We start from the raw sequence: 24,844 nt of genomic DNA, 5'->3' as shown, positions 1-24,844 counted from the left end.
CACCCCGGGCTGGGCACGTGTAGGGGGCACCGCGCCTTGTGGGTCCGCTCTGCAGGGCTTGCATAATTACTGCCTGGCAGCTCCGGGGAGGCGCCGGCAGTGCTGACTGCAGCGTGGCACCCCGGGGCATGGGGCAGCCCGGGGGGAAACCAGCCCCCGGTTCTGGCTATTCCTGGCACCTGGAAAACCCTGCCAAGAGAGCCAGGCACGCAGCACCACTGCTCCCTGGCACATGCCCTCCCTCCTGGCTCGGAGCACGGGAATATTTCCTTGTGGAGAGGAAAATGCTGTGGGTTTTGCCCAGCTGGGGCTCCTTTCAGCCCAGCTGCAGCAGCGGCACCTCGGGGGCTGTGGCAGCGAGGGGGTCTGCAGTGGCAGGGGGTCACACTGCTGTGGGTGTCACTGCTGCCCCTTCAGAACAGACGCTGTGTGCTCCTAGTTCAGCTTGCATGAAGTTTACCAGCCAGGCTGCAATCTGCCCTCTTGCCAGGCTGGAATCAAGCTGGGGATGGAGGCTCTGGGCCCTGTGTTTGTGCAGGAGGGCTTTTCCCCCCTGCAAACGCCGTGGGGAGGCTGCCACAGCCCCTCTCCAGTCCCGAGTGCCCCCAGAGTGCTGATGCCCGCTGGGCAGGGGCTGCTGGCACAGGGGGCTCCTGCCGCGGCTGCGCATGGATTTGCCGCGGTTCAGCGCCTGGCCCGGAATTCTGTGCAGTTCCCGAGGCCAAGCGGGGCTGGAAGCCGGAGCGCTGGATGCCCGCTGCTCTGCAAGCTAATTAATGGCCCAGGGATGAGATAAGCGGCGAATGTCGATGGTGCAGATCCGCAGCCCGGCGGGCGGGACGAGCCGTGGCACACCGCGCTCTGGGCAGGGTCTGTGCCCCCGCGCCAGGGAAAGCCTCCCTGAGAGCCAGCCCTGCCAGCAGCCTCCAGAGGGAAGGTGCCGGGGAAATTTCCAGCACTGCCCGTGATCCCAGTTAGCGGTGTTCTGAGGGTGTTTGTCTATCCGTGCAGTTCCAGCTCTGAGGACAGTGCTCCTTGCAGCAGGGGAGCTCCAGGTTTGGATTCCTTCCGTGCTGGAGTGCAGCCCGACAGCTTCCCAGTTCTCTGCAGAGGACAAACTTTGAGAGGTGGGGCTTTCAAACCCCCCCTTTTGATGCACACATATTTTGCTGTGGGGGGATTTTTCCCCGGAACACAGTGAATTTTAGCACTGGTGTATGTGAGAATAAGGGAGCAAAGACATGTGGAAAACTGGAACACCAAAGCGGGATTTTGCTGCCTCTGGAAACTTTGTTTTGTTTTTCCAGAAATGAATTTTCCTTCCAACCAGTTGGATGAGGAAGATAATTTCCTGCTGGGTGAGGCCAGGCTGTGGCCTGGGGCAGGGTCTGTGGGCTGGGGGCTGTGCCCTGGCTGCTCAGGGCAGCAGGTGCTGGGGGAGCCGGGCTGGCAGCGAGCCCCCTTTCCCCTGCTGTGGGGTCTGGGCCGTGGCACAGCCCAGCCCTGCTGCTCCCGGCCCCTGAGGTGTCAGAGCTGGGATGTGCTCTCCCCTCCTGGGCAGGATGTGGGGTGCCCCAGGCGGGAGGGGCACGGCCAGGGTGAGATCCTGGTAGAGGAGCTGAGCAGGTGCGAGGCCCAGAGCTGATCCAACCCAAGCACAAAAACACCCCAGTGTGGGTGAGGGCTCTCCTTGGCACACCAGGAATTGCTTTGGGTCTGCTCCATGGATCCAGCCTGGAGCTGCATTTAGAGTCCCAGCATCACCAAGGCTGGAAAAGCCCTCTGAGCCCAACATTGCCCCAGCAGCTCCGAGGTGCCCCTGCAGCTCCGTGCCCCAGGTGTGCCATGCACACAGCTTTTGAGCATTTCCAGGATGGGGACTGCACAGTGCCCCGGGCAGCCCGGGCTGGTTCCAGAGCCATATCCCAGTGCCATGGGCTGCTCCTGGGCTGGAGCCCTCGACAGGGCCAGCGTGGTGCTGAGTCAGGCGCGGAGCCCTCGGCTCCAGGCTCGGGAGCTGAGCTGTGTCCCCAGCTGGGCTGCTCCTGAGCACGCACTGCCCCTGGATGGGATTTCCCTCCCCTCTCCAGAGCGTTTTCCTGGGATGGGGCCATGGAGCACCGAGTTCAGCCTGTCCTGTGGCCCCCATCCCTGAGCCACTGGCAGTCTGGAACATTTGGATCCCTGAGGGCTGGCAGCAGCCCCTGCCAGCCCAGCAGCTCCAGCTGCCCCAGAGCCCAGCCCCAGGCCTGGTGGAGCCGTTCCTGGCAGTGCCAGAGCTTGGGCAGCGCTCCGAGGGCAGCAGGGGGGCCACAGGACCCAGCTGTGCCCATCCCTGCCCGGGGTCCCCCTTGGTGCCCCCGGGGGGCTGCGGAGGGGGCTCGGGGGGCCAGACCCTGCCAGTGGAGCAGGGCTGAGCAGGTCAGCCATGGGCATCCTGAGCAGGGGGCCCCCAGGCTGTTCCAAACTCCAGGACTGATGTCCCAGGTCCGTGAGCATCACCCATCTGGGGCAGTGAGAATTCTTCTCCCTCAATGTCATTCCAGGCAGTCTGATATTTGGAGACTATAAATCATAATTTGTGGGCTTAAACCTGAACCATTCCTCAGCATTGGGGTGACACTGGGTTTTTAATTAATTAGTGTATTGAGTGATGCCATGTGGGGATTTCTGAGTGAGGGGGATGCTCACAGTGTTGGTCCCAGCCAAGCCTGCTGCATCACCAGATAAAATCAAGGGAAAAATGGATTTATTTTAATTATTTTACGAATATTTCTGTGCATGACTCCAGAGCCTGCTCCACAGGGGTGATGCTCACCTCTAATATCCATTTCCAAATATCCTGACAGCCCATAGTGAAACAAAGAGGGGAAATTGCAGCCTCTGGGATATTTTTTCTTATTGTCAGCACGGAAATGAGCTGCTGGAGCATCCAACTCTGAGGTCCTGTTTTCCCAGAGCACATAGTATGTAGGTCAGGGATGTTAAAAGCTGCCATGGCTGGCTGTGGATTTTTAGACTCATCCATCCAGAGCAGGAAAATTCTCCTCCTCTTGCCCTTTGTGTCAGCTGGAATAACCATCAGCCTCACAAACAGGCGGATGTGGATCTGCAGGGCAGCAGTTCCGAGGCTGGTGGGGCATCCCTGGGGGGGACAGCCCCCTGTGAGGCACAGCAAAGCCAGGGAAGGTGACACTCACTGCTTTGCTGATGCTGGGGTGCCTCTCTCGTGTCCCCCCGCTCTCACACGTGCAGTGACCAGAGTGGGGGTGCTGGGAGAGCACCCACCCTCAGCCACAGCCACCCAGGGGCTCTGGTGGGTTGTTCAGGCTGAAAAACGCCCTTCTGCAAATTCTAAAAAATTCTGAGAGAGGCCGATGTTATACTTTGGAAATAACGTGTTGCTTTAAAGCTTATTTGAATTTATTTCGGAGCCTTTGTGCACATCAGGGGCCTCGGGAACGGCACCCCCGCAGCAGGCAGGGCCCGCGGGGAGCCCGTGACGGTCACGGGGCCGGGGTGGCCCGGGGCAGCCGGGTGACTGTCACCCGGTGGGGCTGGGGGTGCCCCCGGAGGCGCTTTCACCTTCCCCTTGGTGACCCGGAACGCTCCCGCGTCCTTATTTCGGGCAGGATTGCTGTGAAATGCCCGAGGTGCGGGGGGCTGCAGGGGCTGTGTGTCCTGCGGTGCCAGACGGACACACGGCCCGGGGGCTGTGTGGGCACCAAGGGAACGGGGGGATGGAAATGACAAATGAACCAAAAACGGGTGTGAGGAGGAGCAAAGCACCGCCCTGGGCAGCACAAACTGCCCCAGGGACCCGAGCTGGGGCTGTGCTGGAGCTGGGGCTCATGCTGGTGCTCCCAGTGCCAGTAGCTGGCCTGTGCTGGCCGTGTCCGTGGGTCTGGCTGTGTCCATGGGTCTGGCTCTGTCCCTGGGTCCCATGCTCAGGGCACAGCAGGTGCTGGGGGTGCTCCCAGGTTGTTGGTGTGACATGTCACTGCTAAGGCAGAGAGGAATCATCTTTAGGCGGAGATAAAAGGTGGTGGGAGTTTTATTATTCAAATATAAAATAACTTCCTCCTTGCCAGCACGCTGCACTTCCTGGGAATTGTGTGGGGATAAACTGGAGCAGCACATGGAGGGGGTGCTGGCAGGAGCTGGGCTGGGCTCACAGCCCTGGGCCAGGGCAGCCCTGCCCTGGGCACTCACTCCCTCCCATGGGCTCTGCTGCCTCTGACAGAGCCCTCGGGAGTCCCTGGTGTGAGCTGGACCCCACCTGATGTGCTGGGGGGTGCCTCGGGGGGTGAAGGGGGCAGGGGCAGGCAGGCACCTCTCCAGGCCTCCTGCTCCAGGTGCCTGCCCCAGTTCCTGGGCTCTGCACCCCTTGTTTCACCCTGGACAAGCCCCAAGGCTTTCCCAGGGCGCTGGGGAGCTGCTGCAGCCCCAGAGGTGTCCTGCAGGCAGCCTGAGCGTGGCCGTGGGAGGGGTGGGGATGGCTGATGGTGTCTGACACTGGGGTGTGTGATGGATGGTGCTGTTTGACATTGGGGATGGTCCATAAGGAGAAAGCTTGTCCACAGGACCGGCAGTGAAGGATCCTGCACTTAGAGGGTCCGTGGCAGAAGTGAAGGAGCTGCATCCTCAGCAGGGCCCTGCAGCTGCTGCCCAAAGGGGAAAGCTGCTCCTGAAGGAGGGCCCTGCCGTGCCCGTGGGCACCGTGGGCTCCCGGCCCCCTCTCCCCCTCTGCAGGACCCGGAGGGGCTGGGCGAGCTCCGAGGGTGCCACCCCGAGCCCTGAGCCCCGGGTGGGCACGGCTGGGGCTGCTGGCTCTGTCTGTGCTGCTGTGCCAGCTGTGCCCTGTCTCCCCAGCACGCCGGGCTCACCCAGAGCCTGCTGTGCAGTCTGGGGTCCGTGTCCCCAGCCCCCCCGGGCCTGCTCGGGACAGGAGGGGAAGAGCCGTGTGGTGCCAGGGGTGTTTCCATGGCACAGGGGGCTGCCAGGCTGTGCTCCCTGGGCTTGAGGCAGTTTTCACCCGTGAGTTCAGGTCCCTGCTGAAGCCCAGCAGAGCAGCAGATGATGTCAGGATGAGCTCGTTCCAGCGGGCTTGGTTTAGCCCGGTTATTCCGGGCAGTATCCGGCACTGCAGCGTGGTACCTGTTTCCTTGGAGACTGCAGGGAAGCAGAGGAGCGGCGCAAAGCCGGCGGCACCGCGCACAATTAGCACAAACACTGCAAATGTCAAGGGAGGCTAAAAATAGCCCCGGCAGGGGGACACCGGGGACCGGGCTGTGCCCGGCGTCACCCCCGGGCTGCGGGGCTCCGGCCGTGCCCCGGGGCCGGGATGCAGGCAGGGAGCACAGCGCCAAGGAAGGGAAACGCCTCTAGGGCCGCCAGGGTTAATCCGGGCGTTAACCGTGGATGCGGGTGGGATGCGGGTCCCGCTCAGCATCCCTGCCCCTCTGCCCGTCCCCAGGTGAGGGTGGCCCCAGGCGGGTGGTGGCCACAGGGTCAGCACTGCAGCACCCTGGCCTTGGGGCTAGGTGGATTTAGGTTTTCCTGGAGCTGGGTCTTTGCCCAGCAGGATTCCCCCTCGGATTTTCATCACCAGTGGCATTGCTGTGCTGAGGGCACACTGTGCTGAGGTGTTCCCAAAGGTGTTTATTTCAATGACGCAGCCTGGGCTGGGTCAGGTAGTCAGGTGGGTGAGGAAGGGCTTTCTGCCAGCCCTGTGCAGGGTGTGACCGTGTCCCCTGTGTGGGGTGTGACCATAACCCCTGTGGGAGGTGTCACTGTGACCCCAGTTTGGGGTGTGACCGTGACCGTGTCCCCTGTGCGGGGTGTGACCATAACCCCTGTGTGGGGTGTGACCATAACCCCTGTGGGAAGTGTCACTGTGACCCCAGTTTGGGGTGTGACCATGACCGTGCCCCTGTGCTCCCCCCGCAGCACTACTTCACCGTTAACTTCAACCACGAGAACCAGAAGACCCTGGAGCTGAGGACCGAGGACGCCAAGGACTGCGACGAGTGGGTGGCAGCCATAGCTCATGCCAGGTGTGCCCCGTGCCCTGTGGTGGGATCCAGGTGAAGCCATGCTGAGGGGGCAGGGTGAGCTGGACACTGCCAGCAGGCAGAGCAGGACACTTCTGGGGGGCCTGATGCTGAGTGGGGGCTGTGCTCAGTTCTCCCCCTGTCCCATAGGAGCTTGTGCCACACGTGTCCTTCTTAAACTCTTGGAACGTGGCAGGTGACACAGGTTTGGCCGTGGGTGTTTGGTGGTCTTTTTGGCTGCTGTGATTCCATCAGAGTTTGCTCTGTCCTTTCTGTTTGCCCCTTGGGGGAGCCCATGCCTGCCCAGAGGGTTCCTTTGGGAGCAGCAGCATTCCAGCTGCAGGAGCTGCCCCCGGATCGCTCCCCTGCCGGGCTGGGAGCTGGGGCTGGGCAGAGGAGCCCCGTCCCCATCCTGGGCTGGGCAGAGGAGCCCCATCCCCATCCCGGGCTGGGCAGAGGAGCCCCGTCCCCATCCCGGGCTGGGCAGAGGAGCCCAAGGGGCTGAGGGCCGGGGCTGGGGCCGTGCCGGGGCTGGGCAGAGGAGCCCAAGGGGCTGAGGGCCGGGGCTGGGCCGTGCGGGGGCTCAGGGCAGGGGCTGCGGGAGGGATGCTCACGGCCGTGTCTGCTGCAGCTACAGGAACCTGGCGACGGAGCACGAGGCGCTGATGCAGAAGTACCTCCATCTCCTGCAGATCGTGGAGACGGAGAAGACTGTTGCCAAGCAACTCCGGCAGCAGATCGAGGACGGGGAGATCGAGATCGAGCGCCTCAAGGCCGAGGTGACGCGCCCGGCGCTGCCCGGGGATGCACTGGCGCTCCTGGGTGGCCCGTGGGGGCCGGGTGCCATCCCCGCGTGGGCAGGGGTCACTGCTGCTGGGGTTCTGCTCCTTTTCTGGCCCTCCTTTCCCGCAGGAGGGCGAGGGCATCACCTCCCTTGGGGATTTTCCTGGCAGAGAGGTGCAGCAAGGGGCTGTGGCACCCCAGTGCTGAGCCTGTGGGGGCTCGGGAGGGTCCCTGGAAGCTGCTGCAGCATGGAGGGGTTCACTCCAGAAGGAGCACTGGGGAGGGCTGGGGAGCTGTGCGTGTCTCTTGTGGGAGAGGAAAGCAGGCTCTGTATCCCAGAGTGCCAGAACAGCTGGGGTTGGCAGGGGTCTCACAGCCCGTCCTGTCCCACCTGCCCTCTCCGCGTCCCCTCTGGAGCCACCCCAGCACTCCAGGTCCCTTGGGGCTGGGCTCCCAGAGCTGGGGCTCACCCCAGCGGGGCAGAGGGCACCCTGTGCTCCCCGATCCCGGGATTGCCCCGTGCTGTGGCCCCGAGATCCCTGCGGGGCCAGCCCCTGCCCGCAGCCTGCCCCAGCACTCCGGCAGCAGTTCCCTCCCTGGTGCCGGCTGCGGGAGGGTGACACGAGGCCGAGGTGCACAGATGACTCAGCAGGCGGGACACGCGTGTCCCTGGGGCACCTGGAGGAGGAGGAAGCTCAGGAGAGGCCTGGCAGCTCAGGGGGTGATGCTCCTGCCGCGGGGGCTGCTCGGCAGGGGAGAGCACTGAGTGCCCGAGGTGCTGTGGGGTGCTCCTGGCAGTGGTACCCCCTTTTCCTGCCCATCCCCGTGCTGCCCGACTGCCTGCAGGATGTGCCCCTCACTGCCTGGCTCTGCCTGTCCTAATGGTGGGCTTTTCCTGAAATTGTGAATTTTTGAGCTCAAATGTGCAGGTCAGTAACAATCCCTGACGGTCGTGTTGGGGTGCACAACAGGCCCTAAAATCTCCTCTGACATCTGATCCATGTAATGAAATGAGGTGAAACAGATGTGTAGAAGCTGGATCAGTGACCATGAGCCTGTGGTCACCAGCTCTGGTATGTTCCTGCTTTTTCCAAATGGTCCAAACTCCACCATTTTTCTTCCTTTCTGTCCAAAATGGGACATCTTCCCCCTCCCGCCCCCCAGCAAAGTCCTCTTTCCAAGTTGTTTCCTTCAAAATCAAAATCCAGATCACATTTTCCCAATTTCCCACGTTCTGGATGGCACATGTGCTGTTTCTTGCCTTTTCCTGTCACTTTGCAAGTGGTTTTGGCCGTGGGGGCCGGGACACGCGGTGAGCAGAGGAGGGAGAGAAAGTACAGGGAGAAACAGTGAAACCAAAGCTGCTGGCTCTGATCCCACGTGTGAGGGAAGTGCCTGGGGGGCTGCTCCCCGCCTGCACATTCTGGGGGCCAAATGCTCAAGGCTTCTCTGCCATTTTCTCTCCAAGTTGTGTTTACTGAGTTGCTGTGAAGGCATTTTTGGGAAGCAGGGATGGGGTTTGGATTGGGCACCCATCAGGATTTCCAGGTGCTGGTCCTGGCAGGGTTCAGAGGTCCTGAGGGGTTGGTGACAGCTCGAGGAGCCCTGACAGCTCTGCCACCTTTCTCCACCTGCTTCATCCACCGATTGCATCCCCACCCCTGGCGGGGTTTAAAAGCCGTGTGGATGTGGCACCTGGGGACAGTGGTGGCTTAGTGGCAGTGTTGTGATCGGGTGGGCTTGATGATCTCAGAGGGCTTGTCCAGCCTGAAGCACTCTGTGAGTCTGTGATGCCCATTAGGACAGACCCAGCACAAGGTGTGCCTGTGTCTGTCATTAGTGCAGAGGATCACGCTGTTCCCTGGCACCCGGGATGCCCTCAGCTCCAAGGATACCTTCAGCTCCTGGGATGCCCTTAGCCCTCAGGATGCCCTCAGCCCTTGGGATGTGCTCAGTTCCCAGGAGGTGCTCAGCCCATGGGATGCCCTCAGCCCCTGGGATGTGCTCAGCCCCTGGGGTGCCCTTGGCTCTCAGGATGCCCTCAAGCCCCCGGGATACCCCCAGGATACCCCCAGGATGCCCCTGCCCCCCGGCCCTGCTCACCCCTGTGCCCACAGATCGCGTCCCTGCTCAAGGACCACGAGCGCATCCAGGCCAGCCAGAGCAGCGCGCCCAACGACGATGACAGCGACATCAAGAAGATCAAGAAGGTGGGTGGTGGTGAGGGTTGGCACCCGGGGGGCCCAGCAGGCACGGCAGACACGCCCCCTGGGGCTGAAGGAGGTGTCAGAGCCGGTGCTTCTGTCAGCAGGGTTTTTAGGAGGGAAATGTGCCCTGCCCAGGCGGGAGCCCGTCTGTTGGCAGGGCACTCCCAGCATTGCCAGGAACACGAGGTGTCCTGGCCAGTGCTGGCTCCTGCACGTCCAGCCCCTCTGGCTTCTGTTCCCATGGCTGTCACAGCTTTTATTGTGGCCAAGGAAAAGCCATCAGCCCGGCAGCATTCCCACAGGGAGCAGCAGCTGTCCTGGGGGCTGGAGCCCTGGGCACGGAGCAGGGTGTGCTGCAGGTGCCCAGCTACACAAGGAAGGGCTCTGAAACCTCATCTCCTTCCAACCCCTGTCCCAGGCTGCTCCAAGCCCCATCCAACCTTCCCTTGACCGCTTCAGGGACGGGGCAGTCGTGGCTGCTGTGGGCAGCCTGTGCCAGGTGTTGGATGGGTTGTTGGATCCCCAGCCTGGAGGGCTCAGGGCAGCAGCAGGAAGAGGCAGCAGCACACACACCTGGGTGCAGAGCCAGGGACCTCCCGGCTGTCCCGTGCTGAGCGAGGGTCCCTGCCTGGCCCCCAGCCTGTCCCTAACCCCCAGCCCCTGCTCCCTCAGGTGCAGAGCTTCCTGCGGGGCTGGCTGTGCCGGAGGAAGTGGAAGACCATCATTCAGGACTACATCAGGTCCCCCCACGCCGACAGCATGCGCAAGAGGAACCAGGTGGTGTTCAGCATGCTGGAGGCCGAGGCCGAGTACGTCCAGCAGCTCCACATCCTCGTCAACAACTTCCTGCGGCCGCTGCGCATGGCCGCCAGCTCCAAGAAGCCGCCCATCACCCACGATGACGTCAGCAGCATTTTCCTCAACAGGTGAGCTCCGTCCTGGGCTCCAGGAGCCCCGTGGCATCCCAGCAGCTCTGCACAGCTCCCTGGTGCTGGGAGTGCTCAGCCCCTGGGCTGTTGCAGCTCCACGGTTCCCTGTGCCTCCAGGCACGCTGTGCACTGCCTCGAGCAGCTGCCCCCAGCCAGCACAAGGGCTGCCCTGCTCCCCCTGCAATGGGGAATTTGTCTAATTCCTCTTTATTTACCTCTCGTTCATCTGTCTGTTCTTGGTTTGGCTTAGTCCTCTCTTGGTTCCTCTTCCAGCGAAACAATCATGTTTTTGCACCAAATTTTCTACCAAGGCCTGAAGGCACGGATCTCCAGCTGGCCCACGCTGGTGCTGGGTGAGTGCTGCTGCCTCCTCCTCCTCATCCTCCTGCTGCTGCTGCTCCTTCTGCAGCTCCGCAGGCATTTGCCAACCAGCAGCAGAACACGCTGCACAGTGTCGCGGCTTGGTCACGTCAGCCTCACGGTACAAACCCCAGAGTGACCAAATTCCGGCGTTCCTGGTTCTGCTGGGAGGTGGGGCTGGACTGTGCACAGAGAGGCTGGTGCTGACATCACTGTGTCCCATCAGACCCTCCTGAGCTCAGACTGGGCAGAGCTGGGGGGCACGAGGAGCAGGAGACCTGGGGGTGCTCTGGGGGTCAGGGCTGTGCCCAGGGGGGCTGGAGCAGCCCACCCACGCCCTGCTCTGCCTGCAGCCGACCTGTTCGACATCCTGCTGCCCATGCTGAACATCTACCAGGAGTTTGTGCGGAACCACCAGTACAGCCTGCAGATCCTGGCGCACTGCAAGCAGAACCGCGACTTCGACAAGCTGCTCAAGCACTACGAGGCCAAGCCTGACTGCGAGGAGAGGACCCTGGAGACCTTCCTCACCTACCCCATGTTCCAGGTGAGCGCTGCAGCCAGGGCTGGCCCCAGGCAGTGCACAGCCCAGCCCCACGGCTGGCTTTGCGTGCTGGGAGGCAGAGCCTGGGTGACGTGGCCTGGGGCTGGACCCTGGTGGTCCCACATGGCTCCTGGGCTTGCCTGGGCCATCTCTGTGGGGGGACTCTGTGTGCTGCTGGCTCCCTGGTTATCCCACACCTCTGGGACTGGGACAGGACCAGCAGGGTCCTGGGCACAGCCCCACGTTGTGCCCCCTCTTCATTCAGCTTTGGCACAAGGAGCTGTGAAGTTTTAACTGCTCAGGCCAGGGTGTCCCTGGCCAGGGTGTCCCCAGCCATGGCAGGAGCAGCCCAGGGTGGGCCCCTGCTGTCCCCTGTGCCCCCACTGACCTCTGCTCTCTCCCTGCTGCTGCAGATCCCCAGGTACATCCTGACCCTGCACGAGCTGCTGGCTCACACGCCCCACGAGCACGTGGAGAGGAACAGCCTGGATTATGCCAAGTCCAAGCTGGAAGAGCTGTCCAGGTGAGAGCTGCTGATCCATCCCTGCACTGTGGGACGGGCCCTGGCTGCTCTGGCCAGGAGCAGTGTTTGCCAGGCTCCTGGATGGTGAAATGAGGGCTTTGGAGGGCTGGGATGGCTCCGAGGGTCTGCTTCTGTCCTCTGTTCAGGACAGAAGCAGACCCTGTGGAGGGGCTGCCCCATGGGAAGGCACCGGGTGCCTCTGAGCACTTGGGAACTGGCCATAATTCCCTGGTTTTTATCCTCTTCCTCCCAGCCCATGGACTGTTCTGGAGTGTTCTGGATGTCGGTGCCAAACCCACCCGCACACTTCAAGTTCTGTAAAGAGTGTCCATCCCTTTTCCCACTCCTCAAGGAGCAGGGATATCAGAGGGGGCTGCCCTGAATCTGAATTTTGTGATTTCCAAGCCCTCCCATTTCAGTATTTGTCAGCCTGGAGGCACAGCCTGGGAAGATGCACAGGTCACCTCTGGAGCTGCTGGCTCTGTCTGGGTGGATCCTGCTGCAATTCCCTTGACATTCCTTCAGTTTTGGTTTTACCTGGTGCAGCTCCACCAGACGTCCAAAGGGGTTGGGAAAACGTGTTCAGATCCCACCCCAGCTCCGATTTTCTCCTCTCCATCCTTCAGGATAATGCACGATGAAGTGAGTGAGACTGAAAACATTCGGAAAAATCTGGCAATAGAGAGGATGATCATCGAGGGCTGTGAGATCCTGCTGGACACCAGCCAGACCTTCGTCAGGCAAGGTCAGTGTCAGTGCCAGCGTCCCTCCCCTCTGTGGTGAGCGTGAGCCCCGTGGCCCTGTCCCTGTCCTGTGTGCTCTGAGGGCCTGTGAAATTTAAAAATATAACTCAGTTCTGAGTTTTCACTGATCAGAGGCACATCAGGGCAGGTTTGTCCCTGCCCTTTCCCACATCAGGGCACGGGGGTGCACCTTGGCTGGTAGTGGTGCCCCGCTGGGGAGGCAGCAGCACCACGCCGAGCCCTGAGCCCGGAGCAGGGCGCAGGGTGGGCTGCCATGGCTGGTGCCCCGGCTGCAGGGTGGCACGACCTGGGCTGGTGGCAGTCCTGGGCACGGCGGGGGCTGCGCCGTGTGGCGCTGATGGCGTGTGCCCCGCAGGCTCCCTGATCCAGGTGCCCATGTCCGAGAAGGGCAAGATCACGCGGGGCCGGCTGGGCTCGCTGTCGCTGAGGAAGGAGGGCGAGCGCCAGTGCTTCCTCTTCTCCAAGCACCTCATCATCTGCACCCGCGGCTCCGGGGGCAAGCTGCACCTCACCAAGGTGAGGGGCCGGGGGCTGCTGCTGCTCCCTGCCCGTGGGGGGACAGAGGGTGGCCCGGCTGTGGCCCGAGCTGGCCGGGCTCTTGGTGGCACAGGGGTCCAGGACCACCTTGGCCTCCCCTGGCACAGCCCAGGGATGCTGGGCTGGGAGCCTGCAGCCACCTGGGTTTATTTCACGTGGTCCTTGTCAGAGCTGAGTCACAGGAGAGATGAGAAACTACACGATCTTGATAAAAGAATTTAGCCTGATTTGCAGCAGAAATGTTGACAGTCCGTTCTGGAAGAAACTGGAATCACAGCCCGGGCTGTCTGTAGCACTCCCGGCTCCTCTGGTTGCTCCCTGGGTTCCTGGGTTTATTTGGGGAAGTTTGGCAGTTAATTGAGCAAGAATCTTACAGAAATTGCTTGTTACTGGCATTAAATTATCAGTTTGAAGAATTACAGTCCGTGGCAAAGAGCTGATAATTGCAACAACAGACTTTGGGAAAATTAAATTTAAAGCTCCTATTAAATAATTTATAAACAAATTAGTTGATCAATTTGACAAGGAAAACCCAGAGATCCCAGCAGGCACAGATCTTTTTCCCAGTGAAAGCAGGCGCTGTGTGTGTGTCCTCTCCCTGGCTGTGTGTGTCCCCTTGGGGACATCGACCTGTCCCCAGGCTGGGGTGGGGGACAAGGACAGAGGAACCGCCAGTCCCTGGGGAGTCCCACGGCTGATCCCTGACTCGCAGCCTGGTGGGGGCTGTGCTGGGGGGATGCCCAGCCCCGGGGTGGCAGTGCTGAGCCCCCTTTGTCCCCTGCAGAACGGTGTGATCTCCCTCATCGACTGCACGCTGGTGGAGGAGCCCGAGAGCACCGACGAGGACGGTGGGTGCAGGGGAGGTGGCTGGGGTGTGCTTGGTGAGTGGGGTCAGATTCAGGTGCCAGTAGATTCAAGGGATCCACGACTGAGGTTTAATTAGATTAATTATTTACTGTAAACCAAGCAGACCCACACTTAGACAGACCTGACCTTCCTGGGGCAGCCAACAACCCACAAAAGCCTGAATAAACCCTCCTTGACAGCTGGCTGGGAGAGAGGGGAAGGGAAAGGCTTTCCCAATCACTGTGTGGGCTTTTTCTGTTCCAAAGCCAAAACATCAGGACAAGACATTGACCACCTTGACTTCAAAATCGTGGTGGAGCCGAAAGATTCCTCGTCTTTCACCGTTATCCTCGTGGCCTCGTCCAGGCAGGAGAAGGCTGCATGGACCAGTGACATCAGCCAGGTAGGACCCAGCAGGGAGGGCTGTGGAGCTCTCAGCACGAGGAGCTGCCACGGGGTCCCTGCTGGGCCGTGGCACCGGTTTGGGCAGGCAGGTAACACCGGGTTTGCCGTGTGCCCGTGGCCCCTCCGCCGCCCTGCGCCTGGGTTTGCACCCCGGGAGCTTTCCTGGCACCCCTGGGTGTCACAGAGCAGGGACGTGGCTGCTCCGGGGCAAGCCAAGCCCTGACTTCCTCCACCTGCCGCCCGTGTCTCTCCCAGTGCGTGGACAACATCCGCTGCAACGGGCTGATGATGAACGCCTTCGAGGAGAACTCCAAGGTCACCGTGCCCCAGATGATCAAGTGAGTGTGCAGGGGCAGGACGCAGCTCCCGTGGCAGCCCAACGCTGCCAGGAGCCTCGGGACCTCCCTGGGACCTCCTGGCCTCCCATGTGCTCCATGGGCTGTCCCAGGGTGGTGATTAGCAGTGTTCATTAGCTGCTGAGGGATTTGTGTGTGCTGGGGAGGTGGGAATGCCAAAGGGGAGAATTCAGAGAAAAATAACAATAGTAAAGAGGGGGTGAAAGTGCCAGAAGGGAGGGGCACGGGGGCTGTCCTCCCTGTAGGGATGCAAAGGCTGTGCTGGGACACGTGTGGGTCGAGGGGGGCTGGTCCCAGCCGGGGGGACAGGGCAGCACGGGGTGTTCCTGCCCCATTCCCTGCTGCCAGGCAGGGGAGGGGGCTTGGCTTGTGTGCACCTGGGGATGGCCCCTCCACATCCCTCTGCCTGCTGAGCACTGCACCCATTCCAGGAGCCCGTTCCAGGGTGTGGATTTCTGGATTTCTGGGTTTTCCCCTGGGAGCATTCCCAGCCAGGTTTTCCATGGGGACACCCTGTACAAAGAGGGCTCCTTCCTGCACTGCTTCCCATGGTCTCTTGGTTTCGTTCCAGGCTGGAGCCACAGAAATCTTGTTTCTCTGCAGGTCTGATGCCAGCTTGTATTGTGATGATGTTGACATTAGGTTCAGTAAAACGATGAATTCCTGCAAGGTCCTGCAGATCCGCTATGCCAGTGTGGAGCGGCTGCTGGAGAGGCTGACGGACCTGCGCTTCCTGAGCATCGACTTCCTCAACACCTTCCTGCACTCCTACCGCGTCTTCACCACCGCCCTCGTCGTCCTCGACAAGCTCATCACCATCTACAAGAAGCCTATCAGTGCCATCCCTGCACGGTGAGGCTGCAGTGCTGCCAGGGACCTGTCCTGTCCCGGTGCCACCTGGGACTGTCACTGCTCCCCGTGAGCTGTGGCACCCCAAAGAGGGGAAGGAGATGGATCCAAGCTCTGCGGGTGTCCCCCCTCCTGGGAGGGCCAGCTGCTGCCCACGGGGTGGTGGGGCTCACGCTGGCTCTGCTGCTGTGCCTGGGGGGATGCCCTGGGGGGATCCCCACGGCCTCCTGGGCAGGACAGATGCCAGCTCAGCCTCTCCCCGTCTCCACCAGGTCCCTGGAGCTCCTGTTTGCAAACAGCCAGAACAACAAGCTGCTCTACGGGGAGCCCCCCAAGTCCCCCCGGGCCAACCGCAAGTTCTCGTCGCCGCCGCCGCTGTCCATCAGCAAGTCGTCGTCGCCCAGCCGCCGCAGGAAGCTGTCCCTCAACATCCCCATCATCACCGGCGGCAAGGCGCTCGACCTGGCGGCGCTCAGCTGCTCCTCCAACGGCTACGCCGGCGTCTACTCCTCCATGGCCCCCTTCAGCAAGACCACTCTGGACATCAACAAGCTGTACGTGTCCAGCAGCTACCCCAATAAGATCCCAGACGAAGGGGAAGCGGCCTCGGAAAAGCAAGAGGAGTCCCTGCCAGGCAAGCCGAGTGAGTCCCTGTGGGTTTGGGCACGGGGGGCTCTGGCACAGAGGGGCTGGTTTAGGTGCATGCACAGAGAGCTCCTGCCTCCTGAAACCCCAGTGATTTTTAATGTGCCCAGAGAGCTCCTGCCTCCTGAAACCCCAGTGATTTTTAATGTGCACAGAGAGCTCCTGCCTCCTGAAACCCCAGTGATTTTTAATGTGCACAGAGAGCTCCTGCCTCCTGAAACCTCAGTGATTTTAACAACAAAACAAAAAAACCACCCAACCCCCCCCACCTGAAGGAAAAAACCTGTTCCAAAGTATCCCACAGAAACGGCAGAACTCTGTACCTTTCCCATACACGGTGGCCGCATCCCAAGCTGGAATGGGCCAGACTTGAGGAAAATGGGAAGAGCTGAAAGGTGGCTGTGTTTGTGTGCAGCGGGTGTAAAGGGGCTCCCTGTCCTCCCAGGCTCAGAGGTGTCTGTCAGGGAAGAGTCGGACACGGATCCCAACCACAGTGATGAAGCAGAAGCTGAAGCTTCCCCAACGAAATCTCCAACGACTCCCAAGTCCATCAAGTGCAAAAATTCATCAGGTAACGAGTGAGGTCTGGGGGTGCCCGTGTCTTGGGGGGCTGGCACACGTGGGGCCCTGTCCGGGCAGCAGCGGTGCCCACAGGGGTGTTGGATTTCTTTTCTCGCAGATTTCTCGCTGTTTTCCTACAACAACGGCATGGTCATGACGTCCTGCCGGGACCTGGACAGCACCCGCAGCGCCCTGTCTGCCACCTCCGCCTTTGCCATCGCCACGGCGGGGGCCAACGAGGGGACCCCCACCAAGGAGAAGTACCGCAGGATGTCCCTGGCCAGCGCAGGTACCTGCCCCGAGGGCGTGCCTTGGGGTGCCCCTTGCCACCAGAGGGGTTTCCCTGTGGCTGGGGGAGCCCGGAGCCCCCAGAGCCCAGCGCCTGCTCCAGGCCCTGCCCTGGAGTCTGGGCATGGCACTGCCCGAGGGTGTGCAGGTCCGGGGCCCCGGGTGTCCCTCCTGGCACAGCAGCTCGGGGAAGGGGGTGCTCCTGGCAGCCCCAGAGCGGCCGTGAGCCCTCCCTGAGGGAGCTGTGCCTGCTGAGGGCCCTCTGGCAGTTTCAGGCTTCCCGACGGACCAGCGGAACGGGGACAAGGAGTTTGTGATCCGGAGAGCAGCCACCAACCGCGTGCTGAACGTGCTGCGGCACTGGGTGTCCAAGCACTCCCAGGTGGGCAGCGCCTCCCTCCCCTGCCCTGCGCCCTGCCAGGGAGCTCACTGCGTGCTGGGCAGCTCGGCCAGCTTGGCTGGGAAGGCAGTCTGGCACTGAGGCTCTGAGGAAGCAGAGGAGTGTAGATGGTGGGAGCAGGGAGCTGGGACCCCGGCAGGGAACAGGGGTCACCTCCCGTGTTTGCACAGCTGGGGTGCCAAGGAGGGGAGCTGGGCCTGCCATCACCCCTGGCTGGGTGCAGAGCAAGGCTTTGGTGCCTGTTGGGATGCCCAGGATGGGGTCAGGGCTCGGGCACGGGGAGCTGTCCCTGCTGTCCCTCCTGCACTGGTGACAGGGCAGTGCTGTACTGGCTGTCACTGGGAAGTCACAGAGCTCTGCCAGGCCTGGTGATGCTGGTGCAATGGAGCTGAGTGAGCCTGCTGCCCTGCCGTGCTGGGATTGTGCTGAAGAGGCAGCCCTTGCCCAGCCGGGAAGGAAGCAGCCCTGCTGGGATCAGGGTCACTGCCCCACAGTAACGCCAGGGCTGTGCTGTTCTTGGCAGGACTTTGAGACCAACGAGGAGCTGAAGTTCCGGGTGATTGCATTCCTGGAGGAGGTCATCCACGACCCCGAGCTCCTGACGCAGGAGAGGAAAGCGGCTGCCAACATCATCAGGTGAGGGGCAGCAGGCTTTGTGCCAGGCTTTTCCTGGCACTGCCAGCTGCTGGCTGCTCCTGCTCTCACCTGGGAGCACAGCAGGGCTCAGCTGGGCTGTGCCGGGGCTGGGAGTGGCAGGGAGGAAGATGAGGAGGAGGCTGGGTGGTGCTGGCTGCCCTCAGCCTCAGGACACGGCGGGTGTGACCCCCCTGGGGCCCTGCTGAGGTTCGGTGCTGAGCCCAGAGGGTGCTGGCCCTGCTGCTGTGGGGTCCTGCTGTGGCACCGCGGTGCCAGGGCCAGGTTTGTGCCAGCAGGGCGGCTCTGGCACTCAGGGTGTGCCCACCCCGTGCTGAGGGCACGGCACTTGTGGGGCCATGTGGCCTCGGCTGAGGAGGGTTTTCCTCTTTAAAATGAGGAGTGGGGCAGAGGGGGTCTCCTGAGGCACAGGCTGGTGTTGCAGCCTTGCAGCTCCTCGGGGCCACGCTGCCCTGCTGCAGCCCTGTGGCTCTGGTGCTTTCCCAGCTGCAGTAACCCTGTCTTTCCGTGCCACAGGACCCTGACGCAGGAGGACCCAGGAGACAACCAGATAACCCTGGAGGAGGTTGTGCAGATGGTAAATACTGCTTCCTTCCCCGCCTGCCTGCCCCTGCTGCCTTGGGCTGGTGCAAGGGGAGCAGCCAAAGGTCCTGGTGCCCGCTCAGGGCAGAACAAGCCGCCAAGGCAGTGCCAGGGGTGCAGCTGCAAAGCAGGAAAGGCTTTCTGGGAGGGGCCAGCTGTGAGCACAGCTGGATCTGTTCGGGCAGGGGCAGCACCAGCCAGCCCACAGGCACATTATTCCCTCGCAGTCAGCAGAGTGGCTGGAGAGGGCACGGAGACACCTGCCTGCTGCCTGTGCCTGCTGCAGGGACATGGGAAAGCCCCAGGGGCTCCCATCGTGTCCTCTGTGTCCCCAAACCCTTCCAGTTCCAGGTGAGGGGCTCTGGCTCAGCCAGGACCACTGCTGCTCCCTGGAAAGAGAGCCCTGGGATTGTGCATGGATTCAGAACCCCCAGGGTGGCTGCAGAGCACTTGCTGCCCTTCTGCACTGAAAAAACCCAACCAAACCTGTTCCCTGAAGAACACAAGAGCCACTTGAAACTGGCCTGGAGCACCTGAAACACCCAAGACTCTGTCCCCTGGCTCTGCTGCTGGCTCCTGGAGCGGGGCAGTCCCTCCTGGGCTTTGTTTGAGCTGTTGCCCATAACTTTGTGTTCTGGAAACTTGCTCTGAAGAGGAGAGAACAGAAGAGCCCTGAGGGCTTTGCTCTGCCCCTCAGGCGGGGCAGCAGCTCCCTGCAGTCGAGGGTGCTGGGGTGTGAGGGTGCCCTGGGGTTTGGGGTGCACAGCATGAGCAGGGGGCTGCGTTGTGCTGGACCTCCGGGGTGCCTGCAGCCCCCTGCCCTGCACAGGGCCACTGGTACCCCCTCCCCGGGCTCTGGAGTGCCCCACCAGGGTGGGCTGCAGTGCTGCTTGCCCAGAGCCAGGAATGGGGACAGGGCTCATCCCTGCTCCCCTGCTTGCCTGGAAATCCCTTGGCAAAGCCATCTTCCCTTTGGGCAGGGGCAGCAGTGCTCCAGCTGGGATCCTGGGGTGCTTTGTTAATTAAACAGCCAAAAGGCTGCAGGATTACATCCCTGGGGTTCTCGAGGCTGGCAGGAGCTCAGCACGGGCACAGGCACAGGCTGGGGTGCCTCTGGAGCAGCACACCCCGGCTCTGCTGGGGAAGAGCCTTGGCTTGGGAGCCCAGCTTGGCTTTGGGTTTGTGTCCATGGCGTGTGGGGGCTCTCACTGTGCTCCTGCCTGGTGAGCCCCACTGTTCCTCTGTCCTGCAGGCTGAGGGGGTCAAAGCAGAGCCCTTTGAAAACCATTCAGCCCTGGAGATCGCAGAACAGCTGACGCTGCTGGATCACCTGGTCTTCAAGAAGATCCCATACGAGTGAGTGATGCCCACGGGTCAGGAAATGTGGCTCTGGTCACCCAGGGCCCCACGGGCAGGCTGGGCTGGGCCCAGAGAGTGCAAAGCCTTCTCGGGCTTTGCCAGTAGCCCAGGCTTGGCTCAAGTGCAGACTGGGAGCCCTGTGGCTTCTCTGCTCTTATGGGGTGTCCCAAGGTAACCAGCTCAGGGAAACCCTCCCACAACCATCACACGTTCAGCAAATCCACGTGGTCCCTTTCAGCAGTGTGGGGGCAAAGACCCTGGGATCTCCATCCTGTGCGGATGCAGTGCGGCTTGCAGGGCTAGGACATCCCACCAAACTGGGAAGTAAAAGCTGACCTGAGCACTGTGGTTCGCAGGGAGTTCTTTGGGCAAGGCTGGATGAAGCTGGAGAAGAACGAGAGGACTCCATACATCATGAAGAACACCAAGCACTTCAATGATGTAGGTGCAGCTGCGGGATGGGCACAGGGGAATGGGCACAGGGGAGGCAGCTCAGCCCCCTGCCCAGGGCTGGGGTGTGGGGGGCTCACCTGCCCCACGGGCCCGCCTGCCCCGGGGAGCCCGTGCAGGTGGAGCCAGTCCTGCTGCAGCTGCTCCTCGTGGGGCCGCAGCAGCTCAGGGGGATCTAAAACCTGCTGTGAGGCTGGCGTGCCCAAACCCTCGCTGAATCCGGGCCGGGGGCCGTGTGTCCCCAAGGTCAGCAACCTGATCGCCTCGGAGATCATCCGCAACGAGGAGATCAACGCGCGCGTCAGCGCCATCGAGAAGTGGGTGGCGGTGGCCGACATCTGCCGCTGCCTGCACAACTACAACGCCGTGCTGGAGATCACCTCCTCCCTCAACCGCAGTGCCATCTTCCGCCTCAAGAAAACCTGGCTCAAGGTCTCCAAGCAGGTAGGGGCGGCCCCTCCTGGGGAGGAGGCTTTGCGGGGGAGTGTTGGGGCAGGATGAGATGTGTTGGAAAAGAGTTAGAAAATGGGGAAAGGGGTTTCGGGTGGTTCTCAGGAGGGAGTGGTGTGTGGACAGGCAGACCCTGCCTTGGAGCTGGGTTTATTCATGGAATCACAGGATTGATTGGGTTAGAAAAGCTCTTGAGACCGTGCAAGTCCAGCTGTTCCCTCAGCACTGCCAAGGCCACCACCAACCCATGTCCCCATGTGCCACATCCACATATCCTGTAATCCCTCCACTGACTCCACCACTGCCCTGGGCAGCTGTGCCAGGGCTGGACAGCCATTAAGAAATGTTCCCAATATTCAATGTAAACCTCTCCCGGCACAACTCCTTTCCCCTTGTCCTGTCACTTGCTACCTGTGAGGAGACACTGGCCTCAGCCGGTTACAGCTCTCTGAGCTGGCACCACTGTGGGCTCCCACCAGCCAGGAGCAGTCGTTTGTGCTCTAGAATGGTAAAGCTGTGAGTGAAAACAGGCGAGGGCAGAGGTGGGAGCAGGGGAGGCAGCGAGTGCACAGCCTGCTCCCTGCAGCCAGGAGTGCCAGCCAGGGCACGCTGCACTGTGTGCTGCAGGAGCAGCCGGTGGGTGAGGTGCCCTGGGCAGGGCGGGCTGGAAGCGCCCCCGGGGCTCTGCAGGCTGCCCCCCGGCCCCAGGGAGTGGGGGTTCTCCCAGGGCCCCTCCCAGCAGCACTCTGCTCTCTTGCAGACGAAGGCTCTGATTGATAAGCTCCAGAAGCTGGTGTCGTCGGAGGGCAGGTTCAAGAACCTGAGGGAGGCGCTGAAAAAGTGAGTGAATGGTGCTTCTCCTGCCCCACGGCTGCTCTGGGGCCTGCAGCGGGGGGACCAGAGCTCTGCTCCCAGGATCGTTCAGAGCCTGCTCTGAAGGGTGTCCTGTGGAGCAGCACAGTGGCTGGCACAGTGATCCCCAGGACTGAGCTGCTCCTTTGTGCAGCCTGTGGCAAGATGGGAATAAAAAGGACTGCAAAGGGAGAAATCACTGCCGGACGCCAGAGAACAATTTTCCCCATCACTATCATAGAATCACCAAATCCCAGAGTGGTTTAGGTTGGGAGGGACCTTAAAGCCCATCTTGTTCCATTCCTCTCTGTGGGCAGGGCCCCCTTCCAGTAGACCAGGCTGTCCATGGAAGCTTCTAAAGGTCTGTCTGACCCTCTGTGCTGCCAAAGCTGCCCCCAGCTCATCTCCTGCACCCCGTGGCTTTGTGAGGGGCACAGCCACAGGTCCTGCCTGTCCTGCTGTGCTGCTGGGGATGACACCCAGCAGACCAGGAGCCTGCCCTGGGAGAGCCCTCCTATGTCAGAGAGAATCCTTCCAACTGCTGACTGCAGAGCTGATCCCTTCTCCTCTATCCTATACTAGAGAATCCTTCCAACTCTGCTGACTGCAGAGCTGATCCCTTCTCCCCTACCCTGCCCCAAGCTCCAAAGTGAGAAAGTTTTACTCCTGATTTCTTTCTGGTTCACTCCTGAAGTTGTGACCCCCCGTGTGTCCCCTACCTGGGCATGTACCTGACGGACCTGGCGTTCATCGAGGAGGGCACCCCGAACTACACCGAGGATGGCCTGGTGAACTTCTCCAAAATGAGGATGGTGAGTGCTCCAGCCCACTGGGCTGATGTGCCTGTGGCCAGGTCTGTGTCCCCTCAGCCTTCTCCTGCACAGCACCAGGAGGCCACAGGTGTCCCCTGCACACACCTGGGGCTGCTCCCAGTGTCTGCAAGAGACAAAAAGGCCTCTGCATGTGCTGTGCTGGGTGCCCCTGCCCTCCTGGGCCCTGGGCCGGGTTCTCTGGCTGATGGCTGAGCCATGAGCACCTCCTGTGTTTTCTCCTTGCACAGATCTCGCACATCATAAGGGAGATCCGCCAGTTCCAGCAAACCTCCTACAAGATCGAGCACCAGCCCAAGGTACAGCCTTGTCCCCAGAGCCACGGGCAGGCTCTGCCCTCATCTCCCTCTTCAGCACAGCATCTAAGCCTTCAGTGCCTGGCAGCCCCATGCTGCAGTCTGTTGGAGGGGTGGGGGGTGCAGGGAGGCTGTGGGGGCTCCAGCAGAATCCCCCGTGGTCCCCTGGGGATTGCTGCAGAGGGCAGCTCTGGACGGGCCCGGAGTGCTCGAGGGTGCCCCGGACACGCTGAGAAGCAGCGATGCAGGGGCAGCATGCCCTCCCCAGGGAGCAGGGGTGCCCTGCTGCCCGCTCCAGCGCCGGCTGCCCTCTGCCCAGCGTGAGACCAGCTGAACGGGCTCTGACCGGCTTGGCAGGGTGCGGGTGCCCCAGCTGCCAGGCTCTGTGTGCCCGGCTGCCAGGCTGTGTGTGCCCCAGCTGCCGGGCTCTGTGTGTGCCCCAGCTGCCAGGCTGTGTGTGCCCAGCTGCCAGGCTGTGTGTGCCCCAGCTGCCAGGCTGTGTGCCCAGCTGCCAGGCTGTGTGTGTGCCCAGCTGCCAGGCTGTGTGTGTGCCCAGCTGCCAGGCTGTGTGTGCCCCAGCTGCCAGGCTCTGTGTGTGCCCAGCTGCCAGGCTGTGTGTGTGCCCAGCTGCCAGGCTCTGTGTGTGCCCAGCTGCCAGGCTGTTTGGGCCCAGCTGCCAGGCTCTGTGTGTGCCCAGCTGCCAGGCTCTGTGTGTGCCCCAGCTGCCAGGCTCTGTGGTGCCCCAGCTGCCAGGCTGTGTGTGTGCCCCAGCTGCCAGGCTCTGTGCCCCACCTGCCAGGCTGTGTGTGCCCAGCTGCCAGGCTCTGTGTGTGTGCCCAGCTGCCAGGCTGTGTGTGCCCAGCTGCCAGGCTCTGTGTGTGCCCAGCTGCCAGGCTCTGTGTGCCCCAGCTGCCAGGCTGTGTGTGCCCAGCTGCCAGGCTGTGTGTGTGCCCCAGCTGCCAGGCTGTGTGCCCCAGCTGCCAGGCTCTGTGTGTGCCCAGCTGCCAGGCTCTGTGCCCCACCTGCCAGGCTGTGTGTGCCCAGCTGCCAGGCTGTGTGTGCCCAGCTGCCAGGCTCTGTGTGTGCCCAGCTGCCAGGCTGTGTGTGCCCAGCTGCCAGGCTGTGTGTGCCCCACCTGCCAGGCTGTGTGCCCCACCTGCCCGGCCGTGTCTCTCCCGGCCTGCTCACGGCCCGCTCCGTCCCCAGGTGACGCAGTACCTGCTGGACCAGTCGTGCGTGATGGACGAGGAGTCGCTGTACGAGGCTTCCCTGCGGATAGAGCCCAAGCTGCCTTCGTGAGCGGCGCGGCCGCCGGACACTCGCTGTACCCCTGTACATAGCCCCGCTCCCGGAGCGCCCCGTCTGTGCTGCCCCGGCCCCCGCCCCGGCCGCGCTCGCGTGCGATTCCCCGCCCCGTCACCGTTAACGCGCCCACGCCTCGCTGGAGCCCCGGGCTCCTTTCCATGATGTTACTTTTGTCATTTGTTCCTCCTGGGGGGCTGGTGGTCGGGCAGGTGAGTGCCCGTGGGGCAGGTGAGTCCCTGTGGGGCAGGTGAGTCCCTGTGTCCTTGTGGGGCAGGTGAGTCCCTATGTCCCCATGGGGCAGGTGAGTCCCTGTGGGACAGGTGAGTCCCTGTGGTCCCATGGGACAAGTGAGCCCTGTGTGGCAGGTGTATCCCTGTGTCCCCACGGGGCTCAGGGGCAGCACACAGCAGCTCTCACTCGGACTGTGCTGGCAGTTACATCCCGACTGTAAGGTGGGAGAAGGGAGCGCATTAAAGGTTGTCCCTCGGTGTGAGCTGCCCTCTCTGTGTGTGCCACCCTGCTGCTGGCCGGGCACGGGGGGCCCTGGCTGCTGGCCCGGTCCCTCCGAAGTCGGGAAGATGGAAGCATCCCCTCGCCTCTCCTCGCTGCATCCGGCTCCTGTTGATATGCTGTAGATCCGTACCCTTGTGCCCACTCTGAGTACCATGACGTAGAGTTAGAGATGACGAGTGTTTTTATTACATCTACTGTAATCCTGGCTAACCACCCGCTAGCAGGATATAGTAATGTAGTGCTTATTCTGTGAATAGTACCTGGGTTTTTTACATTGTACAGTCCCTGACACGGTTCCCCGGCAGTGGCAGGCATGCTCCACTCACACAACACTTGCTGTAAGCAATACCTCGTGGTATGGGAATTCTCTTTCAAGCCCTAAAACTATTTCAACTTACAGCTTGTTTGGGAAAAAAAAAAAAAAAGATATTTCCATTTTTTTTGTAAAAATATATGTTTCCTGATTACCTCTTGCTAATAAATCTATTCTATCTCAGGGTGAA

At 61.8% G+C, this 24,844-nt stretch overlaps 1 protein-coding gene across 3 annotated transcripts in view; it reads left to right on the top strand.

The window, feature by feature from the left end:
* Positions 1 to 24,844, top strand: part of RASGRF1 (Ras protein specific guanine nucleotide releasing factor 1) — a 26,593-nt gene extending 1,749 nt beyond the window's left edge. Inside the window, exons 2-27 of one of the 3 annotated variants that reach the window (XM_064389708.1) lie at positions 5,950 to 6,056; positions 6,685 to 6,832; positions 8,954 to 9,046; positions 9,716 to 9,969; positions 10,246 to 10,325; positions 10,686 to 10,879; positions 11,290 to 11,399; positions 12,026 to 12,144; positions 12,519 to 12,679; positions 13,485 to 13,548; positions 13,813 to 13,949; positions 14,207 to 14,289; positions 14,950 to 15,159; positions 15,429 to 15,799; positions 16,217 to 16,372; positions 16,481 to 16,651; positions 16,920 to 17,032; positions 17,574 to 17,686; positions 18,221 to 18,281; positions 19,539 to 19,642; positions 20,002 to 20,086; positions 20,342 to 20,539; positions 21,306 to 21,385; positions 22,092 to 22,209; positions 22,458 to 22,526; positions 23,730 to 24,844. In XM_064389708.1, the coding sequence (XP_064245778.1) occupies positions 5,950 to 6,056; positions 6,685 to 6,832; positions 8,954 to 9,046; positions 9,716 to 9,969; positions 10,246 to 10,325; positions 10,686 to 10,879; positions 11,290 to 11,399; positions 12,026 to 12,144; positions 12,519 to 12,679; positions 13,485 to 13,548; positions 13,813 to 13,949; positions 14,207 to 14,289; positions 14,950 to 15,159; positions 15,429 to 15,799; positions 16,217 to 16,372; positions 16,481 to 16,651; positions 16,920 to 17,032; positions 17,574 to 17,686; positions 18,221 to 18,281; positions 19,539 to 19,642; positions 20,002 to 20,086; positions 20,342 to 20,539; positions 21,306 to 21,385; positions 22,092 to 22,209; positions 22,458 to 22,526; positions 23,730 to 23,822 (3,492 nt within the window). In that variant the 3' untranslated portion in view covers positions 23,823 to 24,844. Of the gene's footprint in view, positions 1 to 5,949; positions 6,057 to 6,684; positions 6,833 to 8,953; positions 9,047 to 9,715; positions 9,970 to 10,245; positions 10,326 to 10,685; positions 10,880 to 11,289; positions 11,400 to 12,025; positions 12,145 to 12,518; positions 12,680 to 13,484; positions 13,549 to 13,812; positions 13,950 to 14,206; positions 14,290 to 14,910; positions 15,160 to 15,428; positions 15,800 to 16,216; positions 16,373 to 16,480; positions 16,652 to 16,919; positions 17,033 to 17,573; positions 17,687 to 18,220; positions 18,282 to 19,538; positions 19,643 to 20,001; positions 20,087 to 20,341; positions 20,540 to 21,305; positions 21,386 to 22,091; positions 22,210 to 22,457; positions 22,527 to 23,729 lie in introns of all 3 variants that reach the window. The other 2 variants (XM_064389706.1, XM_064389707.1) reach the window with 2 other exon arrangements.

This window comes from Passer domesticus, chromosome 14 (genome assembly GCF_036417665.1).
Source record: "Passer domesticus isolate bPasDom1 chromosome 14, bPasDom1.hap1, whole genome shotgun sequence".
In the NCBI taxonomy this organism is placed as follows: domain Eukaryota; kingdom Metazoa; phylum Chordata; class Aves; order Passeriformes; family Passeridae; genus Passer; species Passer domesticus.
This window is presented reverse-complemented; position numbering and strand designations above follow the sequence as displayed.